This window comes from Crinia signifera, chromosome 3 (genome assembly GCF_055691185.1).
Source record: "Crinia signifera chromosome 3, ASM5569118v1, whole genome shotgun sequence".
In the NCBI taxonomy this organism is placed as follows: Eukaryota; Metazoa; Chordata; class Amphibia; order Anura; family Myobatrachidae; genus Crinia; species Crinia signifera.
Genome location: NC_139219.1, coordinates 240,734,916 through 240,757,625, shown reverse-complemented (window position 1 = coordinate 240,757,625; position 22,710 = coordinate 240,734,916). Strand labels below are relative to the sequence as shown.

The 22,710-nt window shown below is 38.6% G+C and overlaps 1 protein-coding gene across 8 annotated transcripts in view; it reads left to right on the top strand.

Moving 5' to 3' along the window:
- NLGN1 (neuroligin 1) overlaps nt 1-22,710 on the top strand; it is a 966,435-nt gene that overhangs the window by 451,603 nt on the left and 492,122 nt on the right. For all 8 annotated transcript variants that reach the window (XM_083177733.1, XM_083177732.1, XM_083177734.1 and 5 more), the window contains one exon: nt 6,006-6,158. In XM_083177733.1, the coding sequence (XP_083033859.1) occupies nt 6,006-6,158 (153 nt within the window). The remainder of the gene's footprint in view (nt 1-6,005; nt 6,159-22,710) is intronic.

Sequence of the window (22,710 nt, the reverse complement as noted above, 5' to 3'; positions counted from 1 at the left end):
CACCAAAGATCTTCTTGTTTTCTTGACAAGAATTTTTGATAACTTACATCCCACTTCTTGAATATATTTTGTGAAATCTTTGAACTAACACTGTTTTAAGTCTCTCAACATACCCTTTTTTGCATGTCTTCTAACATTCCCTGAATATATTCATTTGAATATTGCTAATGAAAATATGTGGTGCAGTATTTTTTTTAACAAAGGAAATCATTATATATTTAATTATCCACATTTTTTGATGTTTCTTAAGGCCTATATATTTGTCTTCAATCTTTTGAAAACATATTGATATAAGAACATATTAGATTAAGAAGCTTTGCTATCTTGAATCCACCTTTGAAATATTAGTATATAAAACAAAATTATTTTAGTCTACAGGTAAAAAGATATGACTAACATGATATGTACATTAAGTATATTTTAGTTAAATATATATTTGTTATCTACAGCATTACTCGTTTTTGTATTATAAAGTACATGATAGTGACTTGATGGTTTTCAATAAATATTAAATAAGACTACTTTCCATATTTGTTAATCCTTTAAAACACCTGTGCTATATTTGTTTAAATAACCACTTTTACTGTCATAAAGAAAACACAAATTGAATATTTATTGAATTTTTTTTCTTACAAATTAAACACACATACAAAAATACACACAAACACCACTACATAAGCTTTCCATATAATACTGTTAAAAGGCTTGATTAATGTTACTAATGGTGATAAGCCGGCTGTTGGATTCCGCCACTTAACAATACTGTTCTGGACAACGTGAGTTAATAATCCTTTTGAGAGTATTGAAAAAGATTAGGCCTCATATTGCCAGTAGCCACGATAAACTAGGACATTTGTCAAAGTGATAGCTATCAGGGAACAATCAATTATATTGGATATAATTGACATGGAAAAGAAGCAGAATGATTTTTTCGATTGTCTATAGTGACAGGTTGAAGAGTGTACATGTAAGAATCTAATTACATGGTTGTTTCCACTGATTTACACCTCATCATGCAGAGAAACAACAAGTACTGTTAAAATAACTGTAAAAATTGCCCCAGATTTGGAATAAACAACTGCTTTGCAAGTACTCTAAAATTCCTAACTGGTTTAACAGTAGTACTAACATTTCATTACTGTTCTCAGTGGGTACTCTCTAATTCTATGTAATTTTAATTAAGGAAGAGTTCTGAAACAATCTCCCTCTGTGTTACCTCCAAGCATACAATTAGCAATGTACAATTCTGCTGTGAACACACAGCTAATGATTTCAGATTAATAATTTATCTTTCATACTTTAATCATATTAATGTCACAATCATGAAGACAAAATACCAACAGGTGATGTTTGCTAATTCACCATAGTTTTTTTTTGTTCTACTGTATTTATCTTTCCAACATCACTAAGATGCATTGACATAGCCTTCAAATGTACATTAGCAAAACTATTGTAGAAAAAGTTACATAGAGTTACAATTGGTCACTCCATGATCTTATTAGCTATACCAGTGGTTCCCAATCTTTTTTGAATCACTGCACCCTAGGGTATCAACATTTTTTCAGGGCACCCCTAGGTCAAAAAAAAAAAATAATTAGATTGGATTTATATGTGATTCCTAGGGTCAGTTATGTGGTAAAGGGCAGGATTTGCTTATATTTGTACACATTTTATTATTGGCAGCCACCAGCACTGATTTTGCCCATAAATAATTAACCATAAATAATTTGAATTGGTCCTGGACCATCAACCCAGGGCACCCCTGCAAGTGTCCCGAGGCACCCCAGGGAGCCACGGCACACAGTTTGGGAACCACTGAGCTATACTAAAAAATTAAGCACATTCAGAAAATGGTTAAATTCTGTATTTTTCTTTATTACACTGCTTATAAATATAAGCAATTGTGCTGACTGCTTTCTCTGGCAAAATTAACAAAAGTATATACAGAAAGGCGCTGTAATAGAGATATCTACAGGTTTAAAAAAATAAAAATATTAATAGGATAAATATAGATTTTTTTATACATATACTGTACACAAACACACACACATGCACACATATATATAGGCAGGTATTCAATGCTGTGGGCGAGCGGCGACAGTGAGCAGAGCTTCCTGCTTGCTGTCACCACTCACCCTGTCAGTATTCAACGCAGCCCCCTCATACGCCAATTTCCCCTCACTCCATTTTTTGAGCGAGGGGGAATTGGCCTTATGCGGCTCCAGAAGCAGCGAGACTCGCGGCTAAATACAGCAAGTTTTCTGCATTAGCCGCGGGTCTCGCTGTTTTGGGGAATTCTCGCCGTCCTGTGACGGCGAGGATTTCCCCAGAACATTGAATAGAGTGAGCGGCCGGCGCGGGGGTTAAACAGCGAGGATCGCTGGTTTTCTGCAATCCTCGCTGTTTAACCCCCTCGCCAGCCGCATTGTATACCTGCCATAGTGTCAATTTAGCTATATTTAATTTTATACCATGCATTTACAGTTTACATATTTGTCATACAACAATATTTAATTGCTAACAATAGAAAATCATATATGTTATAATTTTTAAAACATATTTTAGGATGTTGTTAGTATATTGGGTTAATATAAAATGTAATAAAAAATTAAAACATTAACTGGTTTTTTTTACATATACTGTATACAGTATATATATATATATATATATATATATATATATATATATATATATATTTTTTTTTTTTCGATCAAAAGAATAATTGAAACAGATAATAATAATAATAATAATTATTATTATTTAAAAAATATATATAATTTTTCTGATGTTTTGTAGAACTTTTACACAGATTTACTCAAATATGGTATGGCAATTTTCCCGTTTCTCTAATGCCATTGTTAACCTTAGTGTATATGTTAAATATCAATTCTATAAAACTAATATATAAATAGTGGGCCAACTAAAATATACACAGTACACAAATGCAATTAAAACTGCAGTTGTAAACATGGCCAGTGTGAAAATGTACAAATGTTGCTGTTGCCTCGATTTGTGTTGAGACTCCCACCAGCGACATTGCTAACCTCAGCACGGTTGTACACAAATATGCAACATCTGGTGCAGATAGGTTGATTATCAAAGTTCTGAGTAGCCTTACAATAACACAGAAATTAAGACACAAGAGACATATGCGATCACTGTTGCAGGCTCAAACACCTCCCCCCACCCCAAATGGCTACAACATGTCTGCGCTACTCATTACATGTTATATGTTTTAGGATCAGTATAAGAATTGCCAAGTGTAACCAGTGGTGCATAGTAAGGACCACTAAGGTGACTTGTAATGTACTGTAAAAATAAAAACAAAAAAATATTTCTGGGATTATAAAATGGATCCATTTAGAGAAAACTTTGTGAAGACCATAACATAATTCAGATTCGTTTGAGATAGTATACATCTTAAATATGACAAAGGAAACAAAAATGCATCAATTTAACACAGTATGTATTTATGTGCAAATATTGTACTTATTTCATTCTGCTGTTTTTGTTCCTCAATAGATTGCACATCAGTCAACATTCATCTTTCTGAGTAAGCTCTTTGGCTGTGCAGACTGGCTACTTGAACTGAAAGCCATAGCCTTTTTGACTGTGTATAAGATCACAGTCAAAGCCAGTTATGTGTCCCCAACCTGTTCTCAACATGTACAGTGGGGCACAGTGTGCAGTACAACTTAGAAAAAAAGAATCATTCCACTGCATACCATATCCACATTGCATTGTTTTCTGCATCAAGCCCAAATTTGAGTACAATCAATACCTATCGTTACAATCTATTGACCTTGTCCTCTTAAACCTGCTACAAGTTATAAAGCCTGCGTTGCACTCTGATATATATATTTCAGGTACTTATATGTTAGTTGGGCACCCACTATAGTAAGTACGCTCATACCCCCACTATCAATGTCGGCATGGAGTTGTTTCTATATAGTGTGGCAAGCGCAGCGAGCCACCGAGCCCGAAGCGTGGCGAGCGTAGCGAGCCCCACGAGGGGATGCGTAAAACTAAGCAAATAGCTTAGCGGGCGTCCAACTACCATATAAGTACCATATTTTATATTATTACTCTTCATTATGAGCATTAAACAGAACAGTATAGCAATGTGCAGCATATGTTATTTTTTTTTCATTCCAAAGTTTCAGTCCCTACTATAGGTATCAACTAAGTTAAAAGACAATAAACAGCTATAATTTTTTTTATCATGGAATACAGCCAGATAAATCAGATTGAACCTAGGGACAACATATAAACTATGGGATTTAGTCAATAAATTCACATGAATAATGTTGACATCAAATTTCAACACCACATTGATTACAGTATAACAGCATTGTGAAAATGTTGATAGTCAATATGGCAACATTGTCAGAATGGTTACATTAGGGTAAGGATGCAGAATGGAAAGGTTTGGATTAAGTACTAGAGGGAGGATAAGGTTAGGCTTTAGGTGGGAGTTTAGGGTTGAGAATTAGAGGCACAGTTAGGAGTAGAAATAAGAGTAGTATTCCTACTGGAGTGCCGCTCCATGAGATGACCTTGGAAACAACACTCACATAAGCAGATACGTTATCACTGGCCCACCACATTATAAAATGTGGATATTTTACCATTTTCTACATAATAAATGTTAACATGGTAAATGTCAACATTATGGACATTATATATATATATATATATATATATATATATATATATATATATATATATATATATATATATATATATATATATATATATATATATATATACCACTCTACCGGATAGCACCCTGCTTATACAATATGAAATTGTATTGCTTTCTTAGCTTTTCAAAACCATGTCCCTTAGAAGTGGAAGCGGTCTCCCTTCTCCAAAAATAGTTTTTTTTTTATATATATTGAATTAGAATGTATCAAGGATTTTGTAAGTACTTGTCCTATGAACATACAGTATAGAAACCAATTATCAGCCATTTGGCAGAAATCTCTATCTTAGTGCATTAAGATATGTAACTTTTTTGCCATATTCTGGGCATCCAACATAAAGAATTGTTTCTGTTGCTTTACCTTTGGGGAGCTATTCTGTATTGTAAGTTTATGAATAATTGCAACATGGTTAAAGCCGTTACCAATTCATCAGAAGATATTGTTCGGATCTCTTAACTAAAGGAAACAAAAAAGGGAGATACAAGGATTTATGATATGAGATAACAATATACTGTGCACATAAAGAGCAGATACATTCTCTCATATTAGACAATAAATAATAAGATAAAAAAAAAACAGCAACATTTTGTACAATACAACCAGATACAAAATAATTGCAGGCGATGTGATATATATATTTCTGGTACACAAATACCCTATAAATTGTTTGTAGTTTCAAGAATAAAACTCAAGTTTTTATTTTAGATTACTTTTTTTCTAATAGCCAGGACAGCTTTTAAATGTATAATCTCATTTTCTAAACATCATTATCTGTAAAACAGTTATCATTATCTAATAACACAAGCGTTACTCCAGGCATGTAGCCTCTTTAGATATTGGTAATATACATTAGGTATTTTAATTTAAGATTATCAAAGGTGCAGAAAACAGTACAGCCTTGGAAACAAGTTCAAAGGTATTATACAATATGGAAACCATGTTTAGAATATGCAAAGATTAAAAAAAATCCTCAAAATGTAAGGTTCTGTAGGGAACAAAATGCAATGCTTCTTTCTCTATTGTATGTTCAGTATTAATGGATTGGTTTCTAGAATACAACATAAAAAAGAACAAGTGGAGAAATATATTATTAAAAAGGGCATTAATTAACACTGCTCATTTGGAGTAACAAAAAATATAACACAACAAAAACAATTCACTTCTAAAGAATAATAAAGAATTATAATCATTTTATTCATTCGTGTAACTTAAGAAACATTCAAAAAGGTAGGATAACCGGTTCTTCCAATTTCTATGGTCACTTCATATAAATATATTTAAACATATTTTCTTTTCCAGACATCAGAGATAGTGGAGGTCCCAAGCCTGTGATGGTATATATTCATGGAGGTTCCTATATGGAAGGCACTGGTAATTTGTTTGATGGAAGTGTCCTAGCAAGTTATGGAAATGTTATAGTCATCACCGTCAACTATCGCCTTGGGGTACTTGGTAAGGACATTTTTTTACTTTACTTGCCTGTAGTTTGATTTAAATTATCTCCTGAACATATTAAATTTTTACATTGGGTGTGTGTGGTTTTAGTTTGTAAATCCATGATTGATTTTACAAAGCTTTTACATATGTTGGGTTCTTGGCATATGACATAAGCAGGGGTTTTACAGTGGAGTTGCTGTGATTGTTTTGAATTTTAAGATATATAGTAGGTACAAAACGTATATGTGTAAACCTATTTCTACATTGCACTATCATTTATTTTTGACACATCTGATTCATGTTGTGGCAGATTGTTTTTATACTATAGTTGTAGCCTCAGTAGAGTTTAGTGAACTGCAATTGTACAGAGATTTTTGTCCTTACCTGTCCTTACCTGCCTTGGCTATCTGTCTGAACATGACATTCAAAATGTATTGTATAATTTAAAAACAAACAACCAAACATGTATTTATAATTCGTTTGAGAACTTTTTTGTTTTATTTTGGCATATAACACATATAGTAGGCATGGAAAAACAATGTGCATTAAATAGGCAACCTTGTACTTTTCTGTTGCTTTTAGCATAGTACTCAAAATTCGTTTACAAAGACTTATGTACCCAGCAGTAACACTGGACAAGCACATGAAGCTTGTATTTACAGGTTACACTATTGTTGTTACATTAAAATGTACCACATCAAGTGAAACTAAATGCCACAAATGTATGTGTACAGGGCCTATTAGAATTATTTTCCTAATGTTCTGTATATATATTTTTTTATCTATTGGTGGTTGCATTTTAACCATACATATGCTTTGTGTTTTAACAAATGATTGTTTCTAGTTTTATTTTAATAAATTATTACTCTTATTTGTCAACAAATAATTAGATGCAACACCATATTTGTCTACATCTCAATAACCATTACCCATCTGTTAGTTATCAAGTGTAAAACTTGCAGCTGATGGAATAGAATGTAATACTGTATGTTACCTAGCAACTCAGTACAGCAGCTATGGTAGGCAATAACATAGCCCAAACAACCTTTATTCCATTTAATTACATTTTCTGATATTTAGAAGCCATTTTACTTACAGTATATCCTTAAGCTAATACAAATAAATGTAGCAGATCTGTATTATTTTAATTGGTTGCTTATGTGCATACCCGTTATGCTGATGTGCTTACTACATTTCATGTTCTTAGTTTTTTTATGTTATGAATATTTTTAAATAGAATGGGTTAATGATTTAGATTATGTATACACAGTAAAGAGTACAGAAAGAAATAGAAGATTTTTAGATACTGTATCACCAAAACCATTTCTCAAGCTGGCATATAGAAATTTAGGAGGGTATTCAATCCTCTGACTGTTGATCCGCTGTGACAGCCGTGACCCTGTCCCATTTTCATTTTGCTCGACAGCCTATCACCAGACGGGATTCAATGTCCCACTTGGCGACCGGCAAAAAGGGGGCGTGTCCGCATAAGCGGCTGTGGATTGTCAAGATTTGTCCGTGATCGCGACAATTCATGGACGTTATCAACAAAACAGGCCCGACAGCTTTTAATGTCGGGCCCATTCTGTCGATCTGCCTCTTCAATGCTGTCAGGCAAGTCAGCATTGACTAGGTGCCCGCCGCTATTTCCATATAGTGGCAGGGATTGAATACTCCCCTTAGTGGGAAATTTAATGAGGTAGATTCAAATTATGGTGGTTTTGCAGAGGTTTATGGGTGGGATTGACTTGCAGATTTACCAGGCTTAAACCCACTGCAAAAACACAGAAAAAACATGTAATAGATAGGAATAGAACATCAAATACCCATTAATGCTTTACCATTACAATACAGAAACCCCATATTTATAAAGCAGTTTTAGATACTGCTATATCCCCAACAAATCCACCTAAATAAATAATATTAAAATAGTATTTCCCACACAAGAGAATTATCTCTGGTCCGTATTTGCATCCATAAACAATGCAAAATGATTTCTCTCTTTAAAAGTGTGTTGTTATTCCTCTCCTTTAGATTGGCCAAGTTTTGCAGTGGTTTTATGGTGTGTGTTTTCACTGGGATTTGAACACTGCAGCAAAACTGCTATAAAACAGATAGACATTGATGACAGTTTACAAACCCCATCAAAATCCCTGAATAGACAATTCAGTTGTTTGGTGCACTTTATATTAGAAATGGTCATTTTTTTTAAACATGTTTCATTGTATTTGTGCTGCTTAGTGCAAATACAATGAAACATTTTAATATCTTGCAAAATAAAATTCAAGACAATTATACATAAAACTAATAATTATATACATATATATATATATATATATATATATATATATATATATATATCCTATATATTTGGCTACATCTGTCACTCAAAGTGGGTGTCTGTGTCTATAACGCTCTGTTCCTGGACTTTCCTCTTAATGTGTGATTGCCTTCATCTGTGCTGAACACCTTTCTGAGAAATTAACCTGTTTAAAACAGGTGATGGCAATCATACATTAAGGGGAAGTCTAGAAGCAGAGCATTGTGTCCCTCCTGGAGAGGGTCATGTTGGGAGGTATGTGACAGAGAACCAGCCCAGTGAGCCCACAGACAGTGCCAGACACCCACTGCCTTCCCATGTTGCCCAGCACTGCTACTCCACAGCCACCAGGTGAGCGCCCCCCTCCCGCGATTTGCGGCAAAACCTCCCCCCCCCGCGTGCCCCCCCTCCCGCGATTCGCGGCAAAAACACCCGCTCCCCCGCGACCCCCCCTACCGCGATTCGCAGCAAAAACACCCCCGCGACCCCCCCTCCCGCGATTCGCTGCAAAAAGAACCCTCCCACGACCCCTCCCGCAATTCGCGGCATAACCACCACCCCGCGACCCCCCCTCCCGCGAATCGCGGCAAACCCTCCCCCGTGACCCCCCCCCCCCCGATTCGCGGAAAAAACACCCCCCCCCGCGACCTCCCTCCTGCGATTCGCGGCAAAAAGAACCCCCCCGCGACCCCCCCTTGCACGATTGGCGGCACCCCCCCTGCGACCCCCCTCCTGCGATTCGCGGCACCCCCCCCCCCGCAATTCGCAGCAGCCCCAGGATTAAATGGCACATGCAAAACACTGACATGGCTATGGTCGACAATGAAAAAGGTTGACATAAGTTTTTGAAGATTTATTTTTCATTTTTTAAATTTTTTCATATTCATTGTCATGTGTCGACATGGACACCAATTAAGTGGCACACTTATGTCAACATTTACATGTGTTGACCTTTCTGTGTTGATTTTTTCTTGTGGCGATTCGCGTCACACCCCCCCGCAACCCCCCCTCCCGCGATTCGCGGCACCCCCCGTGACCCCCCACCTCCCGCAATTCGTGGCAACCCCCCACCGGAACCCCTGTGAACCCCGCCCTCCCGCGATTCGCGGCACCCACCCCCGCGACACCCCCTCCCGCAATTCGCGGCACCCCCCGTGATTCGCGGCAGCTCCAGAATTAAATTGCACATGGAAAACACTGACATGGCTATGGTCGTCAATGAAAAAGGTTGACATGAGTTTTTGTCATTTTTTTGTCATTTTTTGAATATTTTCATATTCATTCTCATGTGTCGACATGGACACCAATGAAGTGCCACACTTATGTCAACATTTACATGTGTTGACCTTTCTGTGTTGATTTTTTCTTGTGGCGATTCGCGTCACCCCCCCCCCCGCAACCCCCACTCCCGCGATTCACGGCACACACACACCCCCCGCGATTCTCGGCACCCCACCCCGTGACCCCCCCTCCCGTGATTCACGGCACACCCCCCGCGACCCCCCCTACCATGATTCGCCGCAACCCCCTCCCCCGTAACCCCCCTCCCGCGATTTGCGGCAACCCACCCCGCGACCCCCCTCCCGCGATTCTCTGCAATCCCTCCCCTCCCGCGATTCGCAGCATCCCCCCCCCCACAACCCCACCTCCTGCAATTCACGGCACCCCCCGCGACCCCCCCTCCTGCAATTCGCGGCACCCTCCGCGACCCCCCCTCCCGCGATTCGCGGACACCTAAGTTGCAATACAGGGCATCTTTCATACAATTCTAACCATATTTCTCATATACAAACGTTCACAAATTAAGGGGGCGCAGCGCTTACGACGGTGTGAAGAGCGCCCGTAGGGCGCGATGAATCACCTAGTATATATATATATATATATATATAAATATATATATATATATATACACATACACAATTATTATTTTATACAAATATTTAATCTTCTAGCAGCATACTAAATATTACAATAACATATACAGCCATGCATTCATATAGGAATAAAATATAGTAATATAATATTTAATTACAATCACTTGACATGATCTGTCCACATTCATTCCACTTGCCCAGTATAGAACATGTGCTAGAGCTAGTCACAGTCTCATGAGCTAAACCTGATGCATTCCCGAAGCCTCCCTTAAAATTAGATGTTCGGGGAGGCCAACAGCATGATTCGAGTCATTATAGCCCCACCCGTAATCTGGCATTGAATAGCAGGGGTGGGACCACAATGATGTGAACACCCATCCATGCCACAACACCAACAACCTGTCATGAGGCTACACCCCTGCAATGACATGTACGCACTCCTCACCACCTCCATTGTAAGGCCACATCTCCTGTTCCCCCGCCTGGCTGCCTCCTCAATCATGGGATAGCTGTATAGTCAGTAAGTATATGGTAGCCTAAAATGGATTTCTATATGCTAAGTGAATAAGAGTATAATATATCTCTTGTATAATGACATGTTCAATTTACAATAGATATACCATTTTGGACAGCCTTACACTTTACACATTACAGCCTTAGTTTACAGGGGGATGCCAAAAACTCTACCACTGGCCCTGTCTCCGCCTAATGGGGGTAGGGGAGGGGAGTAATTAGGTGGCATAAAGAAATCAGGGGTAGATTTATTAAGCTCGGTGAAGTGATAAAGTGTCTGGTTTTTATCACCGGGCAATCAGCTCCTACCTGTCATTTTTCAAAATAAAACCTGTAACTTCACAGTTAGGAGCTGAGTGGCCGGTGATAAATACCAGAAATTTTATCACTTCACCAAACTTAATAAATCTGCCCCTGAGTTCCCCCACCTCTGTATGACTGGCAGGCTCAGAACCCAGATCTTAACCCCATTGAAAACCTCTGGGACAAATTGGAGCAATGAGTACATTCTAGGCTGACTCACCCACCTTCAGTGTCACAGTTGGTCATATACTTAAGGTGGACAAAATTATAAGTAGAGATGTGCAGGCTCTGATTTACTCTGATTTACTCTGATTTCAAAGCAGAATCTTATTGGCTATCCCAAATCACATGACAGCTGTTGACAGTTGATAGCCAATAAGATCCTGCTTTGAAATCAGAGTAAATCACAGTACATCAGAGCCTGCACATTTCTAATTATAACCATGGTAAAATCTAAACTTTTTTTTAACATAAAACACATCTTAAAAACACAGAAAAATAGATAAATAAATGCAGCCACGTTATAATGTGGACAATATGCACAAATAGAAATGGGGATAATACATGGCAGAAATTCTTCATTATAATATACTGTATCTAAATAAAGAAAATCCTGTCTTAAACAACATAATTTGTATAATTTGGGTGTTTTAGGTTCATCCTATATATTTTATATTATTACATATTTACAAAACATCCACTGTATAGTGTATGCTTGTTTCCTATGATGGAAAACTTTTGGGGAAAATGAAGACTGTAGTTATCATCTCTTCATGCACAGTACTATAGATGTGTGTACTCCATGCAGTTTGTTTCATCGATCTACTAATAGTTCTCTTCTCATTGGATCATTTCTAAACATGTTTTATTTCTGATTCAAGAATAACATGGCGTTTTGAAACTGCGGCATGTAAAAAAAGTGACATTATTTGTCATGCACATTTACTTTGATATTGCTTTATTGAATTTATCATTCAAAACATAATTTTTTTTGTATACTTGTAAGCAACATATTTTTATTCTTTGTTTTACAATATTATTTGAGAACCCCAAAACCAACAAAATCTAATGCGTTGTGAAAAAATAACTGTTTTGCTAATCTCTAGTGGGAATGTACAGTTGCTTAGCAACCACAGCATGTTAAGCATAAGGTTTCAGGACTAGACTGAAATTTGCAGAAGGACAGGATGCACATAATGTGTTTAAAAATAAATGGTTAAATCTCATGTGATATTTTCACTGAGTTTTATAAATCTCATCAGGATTAGGCAGGTTACGTTTATATAAATGTAGTTTAGCTTCTCAATGCAATAAGTTTAGTTAAAGATTTGACAAAAAATTGCAACATACAATTCATAGCTGGGATTTGTAACTCAATTTTTTAAAGAACTCCTTTTTCCATGTTAATTGTACTAGTTACAGTATTGTTTCCCTTACATTGTTGCACTGTTGTACATTGTTGCACTGATCAGGAAAACCTCACCACAAGGGAACACCATACACAATAATAATAAGGCATAACAGTTAAAGTCTCAGTTGCCCATATTTAGAGTGGTTCAATCCCCCTACTTTTCCAAATTTTAATCTATGATTAATATCCATGTAAATACCAATTGGGCGTTGTTATGGAACCAGAAAAAACACATTGGAAAGTGAACTCAATTGTTGGTATCCCAGCCTCCTGAAATGCAAACTGAAATGTACAGTAACAATGTGGGTTGGGCGCTCAAATAGGAGTTTCGCTGGGTTTAGCAAAAGTGGGGTGTATTCAATGCTATGGGCGAGCGGCGACAGCGAGCAGGACTTCCTGCTCGCTGTCACCACTCACCCTGTCAGTATTCAACTCACCCCCCTCATAAGCCAATTCCCCCTCGCTCCGTTTTTTTGAGCGAGGGGGAATTAGAGTATGCGGCTCCAGAAGCAGCGAGACTCGCAGCTAAAAACAGTGGGTTTTCTGCATTAGCCACGGGTCTCGCTGTTTTGGGTAATTCTCGCCATCCTGTGACCGCGAGGATTTCCCCAGAACGTTGCATAGGGCGAGCAGCTGGCGAGGGAGTTAAACAGCGAGGATCACTGGTTTTCTGCAATCCTCGCTGTTTAACCCCCCTCGCCGGCCGCATTGAATACTACCCTTTGTTTGTAACATGTTTACTAATGGTGGCAAAAAATGTCTGTTGTATAGATGCCTCCTTTTCATTAACATAAACATCGCTGTAGATGTTGTTAAAGTCTTGTTAATATTCTCTATAGTAACTGCAACATTGTGTAATTAATTCTGCTTATAAAAGAAAGTATTGTGATTGGTTGTGTCAATTTTGAATTGTAAGCAAAGCTTTATATACAAAGCAGTGGCTTTTGAACCACTTCCTGGTTTGTTTTAGTTAACAATTTTAAATGGCACCCTCACAGTTAGTGTAAAGTCTGGTATGCTTTCACTGACTGAGTGCAGATTTAATTTTTCAAAGCTAAAAAAAAGATAAAGAGTCCTACTATGCCTTCACTAGCTTCTATTCACACTGGTCATCAGAATGTCACCTCATCATCTTGTTCTGGATGAAAAATATCAGCTAAATGTGATAAAATAATATGAAATGGACACAGTTAAAACATGTAGTAATGTAACATGTACAGAGAGTACATTTGGGTGAGTTACCCAGTTTCTGTGCAGAGTAAATACTGGCTGCTTTATTTTTACCCTGTAATTTAGATTTCAGTTTGAACACACCCCAACCCAAATCTAACTCTCTCTGCACATGTTAGATCTGCCCGACCGGCAGTGCAGCATGGTTTTGCCCATTAGAGAGATTTTGCTTTTGCTAGTCAACCTGAATTAGGCCCGATGGGCCAGCAATTGCATTTGTTTTGTGATCAACTCTACACCCAGGGCCGTGCTGGACAGCGGCAATCTTCAGGTGGCACCAACACCCCCTCTCCCCCCCCCGGTGCAAGTTAGCGGCAGATTGCGTCTCCCGCGCCATGGGATGGGGGGGGGTGACGGTGGCGATTCAGACTTGCCTAGGGTTCTGGGATCGATCGCACCGGCCCTGTCTACACCAGCTCCAAATACTTGTGCAGAATCTATAAATATATATGACATTATTCCATTTAATTGTCTAGTGTATTAAATTCTGCTTACATCCTGAGTGTGAAATGTGAATTTTTTTTTTTAATATTCATAAAAAGGCAGCATATTTCACATGCATGTTTAAGAGTGTGGAAAATAAGATATTGCTATAGGAAATGTTTCCAGTTCCATGTACGTCTCCAACTAAGCATCAAGGCAAAGTAATTGTTTTATGTAAGGCTGTTTTCAGAACTGAATTGAAAGCAGTGTCTGTTCAGTAATTTACGGATGAAATATGGAAAATGTACTAAAATGTAGAATGTCTTTCTGTTAGTTTAGTTGTTGTAATACTGTACACATGCAGAGAAAGAGAAACACCCTAATTTCCAATATTTACGAATGTTAAATATTCTTAAATTCTCAAGTTTCACCCTTTGAGTGCCAACATTGCTGTGAGAAAATGCAAAATATCCGCTAAAAATGTCAGAGCTGTTGTCAAGGAATATGAATCACTTTAGTTATTGCCAGCAAATGGCTGACATTTTTACTGTTAATGTTGCACATCTTTCATAGCAATGTTGATAATCAAAGGGTTAATATCATTTGGAGTGTTCAAATCAATTACAATTACAAAAAAAGTAAACTATTATAGCACATTTGCAACCAGATAAACATTTTTTAAATGATTTCTAAACTTAAAAATCAAAAATATACTCTGTGCTCTCAAAATAGGTCAAGTAAAGTACTGTACATATCATTGTTAACTGTTAACATCAAGACTCACTCCAGCCACAAAGAGTCGTCATAAATGTTATTGTATTTTTTATAAATAAATGTTTTAAAATGTTCAAATTGTTTGAATCCTGTTTGTTTATAAATATGGAATAATTCCTACTGAATACTGGGTGCTGTTGGCACGATTGTATTGGAGATTGGTGTTATAAGTTCCTACTAGTAGGGAACTATGTTTTAACAGCGAGCAATTTTTGAAATATTCTATAATATTTAGCGCAATTTTAGAGATTTTTGGTAGGCACTTATTTCGGTAGGCACCTCTATCAGAACCATTCATACTCCATGTACAGTGAAGTATATACAGTATCTCACATTAATCTCATATTATTGAAAACAGAATGATGTATTGACCTACTGACTGTTACACAAGGGTTGAATTCTGTTTTTATGAATTGTGCAGTTTTGTTTGCAGGCAGAGGAAAAGGTTTATAATAACAAGAGAACATTCTTGATTTAAAAGAGTGAGATATGTGACATGACTTAATATTCTGAGTGTTAAAAGGCAGCCTATACAATTTATTTAAATACTGAGCTTTCTATGAATATTCCAGGTAGCATTAATGTCACCACACTTAAAGGAATGTTTTATTTTCTGGTGCGGCAATCAAAATATTGACAATTGGAATGAAGACAACATCAGGACGAATTGGTACTGCCATCCTCTTAACAATGCGATTCACACCATTTTACGGAGTCGGATTTACAACTTAAAAAATTATGGTAAAATATCATGTTTTTCCGTTGGAAAGTCGACACTGTTAAAATGTAATGTTGTAAGGGCAGCCATTTTGTTATAGTCATTTGCATTACCAGGAGCCAGGAGGAGCGCCGGACCTTAGGAAAGGAGATTTGCGGGTCCCGGCAGTGGCAGCACATTTGAAGGTAGGCAGGATGATCCGCATATCAATAGCCCCGCAGACCCCCGGCACCCACACTTAACTCAGCACCTCCCTGTGACAGTGGGGTCTGCAGGGCTAATGTTATGCCACTGGCCCCCCTCCATGCTCCTCCACAAGCTCAGATAAAGCGATCCAACCCTCCCGTACCCTTCTCAATGGCCTTGAGTGGAACTTAAATACAGCCAAAACTTCTGTTGATCATAATGGGCACTGTCTTATCTCTCTGTCATAAGGGTCTGTTCTAGGAGCAAAGAATACTTTTTCTTGCAGCATAGCCAAAGCAGCACAATACTGCAAATAGCAGCATTATGGAGTGTGGGATGGAGCGACAATGATGAGCACCATATCTTTAAACCACAATGTATTTAAGTGCTTTAAACATCATATAAAGAGGGCTCCATTGGGGGGACTCAACTAACCAGAAAAACTTCTGTTTCTAATAGATGTTATTTCTAGAAATTGATTTCTATGGTGGGGAAACCTGTTTGAGAGGTTGAGCATTGTACCTTAGATGCCTACAGGGCTGAGTGTTTCATATTATGTATTTTCATGTCAACCTACTTAATAACGCAATTTGTTCAATGCATTGGATGCCTCACACTCAATTCACTGTGTTGGTACAAGACATTTTTCAGGATTGTCAATTTTGCCTGTGGCTTTTTCCTAAGAAATATTGATTGATAAAGGGAAAATAAAGACATATTGCCAAAATAGTAATTGATGTGCACCTTTTCATTTGTCTGTAGTGTTCTCTAAGGAACGACACAGTCCCAGTTTCCCATTTTCTTCATTGTTTTTAAGGTTTTTTTTAATGTTCAAGTGAAAATGTGTGTGACTGGCTGAGATACAATATTATTTTACTTGAAACTATGGCATAAATAAGCAACATGGAAGTGATTCAGTTTGATATCAACAATTAAGAAATATTTGTATTTTTTTTTCTCGTTTCCTAATGAGAAAGGCTTATTTCTAATCCTATTTGCATATGTACCAGGCATAGGCTATATTATAAAATGAGCAGTTTGTCATTAAAATAACATTGCTGGGGGAGGAAATAGACATGAGCAAATGCAAAGAAACTTGCAGGATTTTTTTCCTGATGCATCAAACAGCTGCTCTTGTTGTTCCCAAAGTAAATTAAAATGAGTATCACGCGTTGTTTATTTTCAAGGTTAAGTTGTTGTCTTGTCAAAATATTAAAGTTATGAAGGCACAATCTATAAAATGACCGAACAAATACTGACACACAACCTTTTGTTTTTCTGTATATACTCTATAATGTACACATCAAGTATATAAAATGAGAAAAAGAGATCTGGTTACATATATCAATGTAGGAATCTGTCAGTGAAGGCAAAACACCTCTAGAATATTGAGGGTCAACCTACGGCATGCAAGAAATTTCAAATTGTCACTTCTGTACTGAAGGGAAAAAAAGGCACTACTGTAAAATAAAAATGACAGATTTCCCGTTTACAGATCTGTGACCTATATAAATGTAGAAAAAACTAATCATGCAGTAAAATGCAGAGTAACCAAATTTTGGAAGGAATGACAAGCGGACTTGGTTGAATGGATGGTCCTTATTGCTAGAATTTTCACAGTTATGTTTAGACTGAATATATCATCTGCAAAAATAGGTTTTGCACACAGAGCATTGGTGGCTCTTACAAGCAGCCTATAGAAATCAGCTAGGGCCAATGATCAGGCAGGAAGTGGCTTCCCACAGGAATCCAGCTCTTTACTTATCACAGCCTGGATTGCCAGTCCTGGAAAAAGGAAAAATCTTCCAATGAGACTGCCTGTCTGCGGGTTACTGGCCAGATCTGCCAATCACAGTGTAGCCAGTGCGGTCCCATACTGCAATGGGCTCACCGAGGGAGGTGGATTTAACTGTAGTGGCCTTATCCCTGAATCCCATATGTAAAATGTACTACTAGCATAGAGTTTATGTTGAACTATCAACAAAGATTTGGAAATGGTGAAAATTTTAACTCATTTTTGGTTTGTTGGTCAGTGCATGGTTTAGTAACTACACAGAGTCTCAACTTAATGGCACATTAGCTTACTTCTCTAACAAAGCACCATCTACGTTCAACGATAGCACCAGTATGGTACAATGGGTCCAATACATAGTCATAAATATGCCAATTTATTGATGTGATTTTATATAAAGGAATGTATACACTGTCCCCTCACTTTAAATATATCTATGAAACATTTCAAATGTGAAAGTAATTTTAATGGTGTCTTAAAAGTGATAAGATCCGCAAAGTTCAAATGGACTATACACTTAAAACCCATTCATAATAGCCCATATGCTCTATGAGCCATATCAACAGTGTTTCCCCCAAACTTCTAGGCAAACAATATTCAGTGTACACACTGAAAGATATAATTCAGTGGCTTCACTGGAACCTGCTGAATATGCGTGGCATTAGCTATAGCCAAAATTGAGCAGTGTGTTCAGCAGATGGGGGGCATTAATGATGTGGAGCAGTGCGCGTCATTAATGATATTGAGTGTACATACTGAAAGTTTCTTTTAAAGATATTGCTCAGAAGGACACTTCTGAGTGATAGCTTCTATTTTCTCATCTAGTGTGTATGAGGCTTTATCCTTTGAGAGCCAACCTTTGTGTGTTGGTGTCTATAAAAGCAAGAATCTTGGGAGTAAATATTAATTTGCTCTAATTACAGTATCATAGAAATAAGTGCAAAGGAGTCAAAAAGTGCTGAAAATACATTTATCTTTCACTGTAGTGTTTACTATCCTTAGCAAAGTGTTACACCAATTTTGGTTATATTACTAATAACTAAGTGGGGGGTGAAGCAGACCGGAATTTGCTCTCCTGGCCGATGTTTGGGATTGCCCCCTCATAGTGAACCCCTTCAGCGAGTTTCACTCTTGTTGGGGCGTTCACTCCGGGAGGAGAGGGCAAAGTGTGGACAAAGGGGCCTGCCCAGCGTTTCTGGACGTTCCTCTTATTGTATGATTGCCATCACCTGTGTTGAACAGCTTGATTGATAACAAAGGTGCTTTAACACAGCTGATGGCAATCATACATCAAGTGGAAAGTGCAGGAGCAGAGATTTGTGTCCCTCCTGGAGAGGGTCATGTTGGGAGGTATGCGACAGCAAAATGTGCTATTAAACATATTTGGCTGGGCTGTGCGGCATGATTTGCTGATCATTTCGGCGGCAGTAAGTGTCCGTCCGAACTTTTCATACCCCCACTTTCCACGTCGGCGTGGAGTTGATTTTATATAGTGTGGCGAGTGCAGCGAGCCACGGAGCCTGAAGCGTGTCGAGCCCCGCGAGGGGACGCATAGTATGTTACATGTGTTACGCGTCCCCTCGTGGGGCTCGCTGCGCTCGCCACACTATATGAAATCAACTCCACGCCGACGTGGATGGTGGGGGTATGAAAAGGTTGGTCGGACGCGTACCGCCGCCACTCACCACGCTTCGGGATGACGTGGATGGGGGGGGCAAAATAAATGACATGATATGTAATTTAATGGTATAGGACATTAACTGGCATTATTATAGGTTCCATCGGAACCGATATCTCATTGCATCGCATGCCATACAATAATGGCATGCAATGCGATGCGATTTTTTTATCGCACCCTATCTTTTTCATGGATTCACTGACACAGAGCCGTAAATACATTACATAGGAAAATCAAATCGCATCGCATGCCATACAATATGGCGTAGTGGGCGCCGTGATTATACACAAGTACCAAATGCTCTGTTCCTGGACTTCCCTGGTAATGGATGATTGCTATCACCTGTGGGGAGCTAGGTAATTCATAAGAACGGTGTTTCACCACAGGTGATGGCAATCATACATTACCAGGGAAGTCCAGGAACAGAGCATTTTCTCCCTCATGGAGAGGTTCAGGTAGGCAAGTATGCTCTATGCTCTATGTGACCCCTCAACCTCCATTATGTTGTTGGTTGGTAAAAACTAGTAAATCCCTTGCAGTATGTAGAATTTTTCCAGAATAAATTTATTACACTACTGTTAAATGTAACATATACCTTTTTTTTCCTTTAAATTTATATTCCCAATTGTAAAACAGTGCATAATATGCCAGTACTATAAAAATAAACGTTAATAATCATAAGTATTTTATATTAATCATAACACAGCAGGCACAATTCCCCCTCGCAAATGTTGCTTTTCATAAAAAAAACTCCCACATTCCATGTATCTAGGCAATAGAAGATTTGATGTATTTATTGCCACATGCTGACAATAACTGACACAGCTGAGTGTTCTTTTTTTATGCAGTCGTTTAAGCTGTACTTTATTTTAATTTTGTTTATGGAAGGGATTTAGGGGGTTATTCAGACCCGATCGCTGAGCCCTGCAATGAGGTAACTGCAACCCAGGCAGAGTGAATTCCCACCCTGTGCAAGCTTGCAAATGGCTGTGCAAGGCTTGTGAATTACTGGCGAACAGTGGCGTAACTATAGCCCCGCAGCCCCCGCGGTGGCGGGGAGGCGCTGAGGGGCTGTGGGCGCCGATCTGTGGGGCTATAGTTATAACTATATATAACAACCCCCCTTACCCCTCCGCATGCCGCCGCCAGCGCCGCCGCATTCAGGGTCCCGGCCGCAGCGCAGATATTGTCATGGCTCCGGTTCCTCTTGCAGTACTTCTAATGAAAAATAACTATCAGAAAATGGCTGCCCCCTAACAGCAGACAGTTTTTTGGGATGCTAGAGGAGGCGCGGGCCTCCTCTAGCATCCTTAAAAACTGTCTGCTGTTAGGGGGCAGCCATTTTATGATGGTCATTATAGAACTGCAGGAGGAGACGGAGCTGGCTGCGGGACCCTGAATGCGGCGGCAGCACGCGGAGGGGTAAGGGGGGTTTTAACTTTACTTGGGAAGGTTGGAGGGCTACGGGGAGGGGGGGGGGGCGATTTTCTCTGTGCGTGCAGACTGTGCATTGCCCAGGACTTAGTTGGTGGCTGTAATAGAAACTGGCTGATCAGGACTTGAGCTTAGGTCACACGACTTCCCTTCAAATGCCTGGACATGCCTCCGGTTTCCCAGACAGTCACATAAAATGGCCGATTACCATCCCTTAAATGCCAGTTTTCTGTCAATCAACTTGCGTACGGCCAGAGATTGAAACAGATGCTTGATTTTATCACAGGATGTCCTTGTGCATGCATACTGTGAGCGATATGTCTGTGCAGTCATTCGATTATCGCCCGACCTGCAAATAGATCTCTCAATGTCAGACGGAGTGGGAGTGGGTACTGATTACCTGGGCCTGGATTTTGTTTAGTGGCTTGGGTCTGCTACCAAAGGGAACACATTACACATTAGTCTCTGTTGTGTTTCCAGCTTATTATACTATTTTTGACCATTTCACATAGTGGAGGTTGGCATTTTTGTGTCTTAACCATAAATAACATGCAGAAGATTCTTCAGTAGCAAATAATAATATCAATAAGTGCTAAAATGGAGAGTGAAAAACAGCCAGCCAATCAGCTCCTACTTGTCATCTTACAGGCTGGGTTTGAAAAATGACAGGTAGGAGCTGATTGGCTGGTTATTTATCACTCTCCAATTTATAACTTTTTAAAGCTTGATACATCTAGCGCTAAACCTTTAAGAGTGATAGGGTGGAGAGAGATAATGTGCCAGTCAATTCGCTATTAACTGTCATTCTACAGGCTGTGTTTGAAAAATAACAGAAGCTGGTTGGTAGGTAGTTTATCACTGTTCAAAGCTTAGTACATCTGAGATCCTTAATGGGCAATATTCTTAAGGCATCATATTATAATGAGTGATTGTATTTTGTAAAGAGGTAGGCTGCATTCTCAGGAATATGGAATACTAGATTGTAAGCTTCTCAGAGCAGGACCCTCTTCCCCCTGTTGTCATAGCCCTCTTTTCTTCACATTTCACTCACAGCTCTCCTATACTCAAACACTCAGTAACCATATTTGTCCACATATTCATCTCCATCATTGGCCACAAGCCTCTAGTAGTACTTTGATCAAGTCCTCACTACTTATGTTTAAGCTGTAATGTGTATTGAACTGTGGCGCTCTTTACCCGTACTTTTTGTTATTTATTCAATGTAATGCTAAGTTTTGTCTCCCTGTACTGTTGCATTGTACGGCGCTGCAAAACACTTGTGGCGCCCTATAAATAAAATTATAATTATAATAATAATGTGTTCTGCCCATCAAATAACCTCTTACTGTATATGGGTACATGATAAGGATTTAAAAAAAATATATACCTTATTCAGTGTATATAAGGTTTTTTATGCTGTGCTACAAAATCATAAAACATTTTCACTTGCATTTAATAAGTTATTTCGGTACTTGTGTAGTTTCACGGCGGCAGTTACGTAGTCAGCGTAGTGTCCCTGTCAGAATCAGCGTAGTGTTCCCGCGGCTAGCGTAGTCAGCTTGTGTCTGTGACTGTGTGTACCTTCACGCTTAACCGGAGCTTACGCAGTTAGCGTAGTCAGTCAGCATTGTGTCAGCACTTATTACATTGTGTGGGAACCATTAACCATTTTTAACCTGCCTGACATGACAGGTGCGAATGTGTTCCTGAAACACCCCCACTATCCACATCACCCCGAAGCGTGGCGACTGCAGCGAGCCCCGCGAGTGGACGCGATTGAGTTGACCGGTTCATACCCCTACTATGCATGTCGGCGTGGAGTTGATATTATAAAGGGTGGCGAGCGCATTATTTTAGTTAAATATAGTTTCTGGCAAAACAATATGCATTTTATATTGGTAAGAAAGCTTT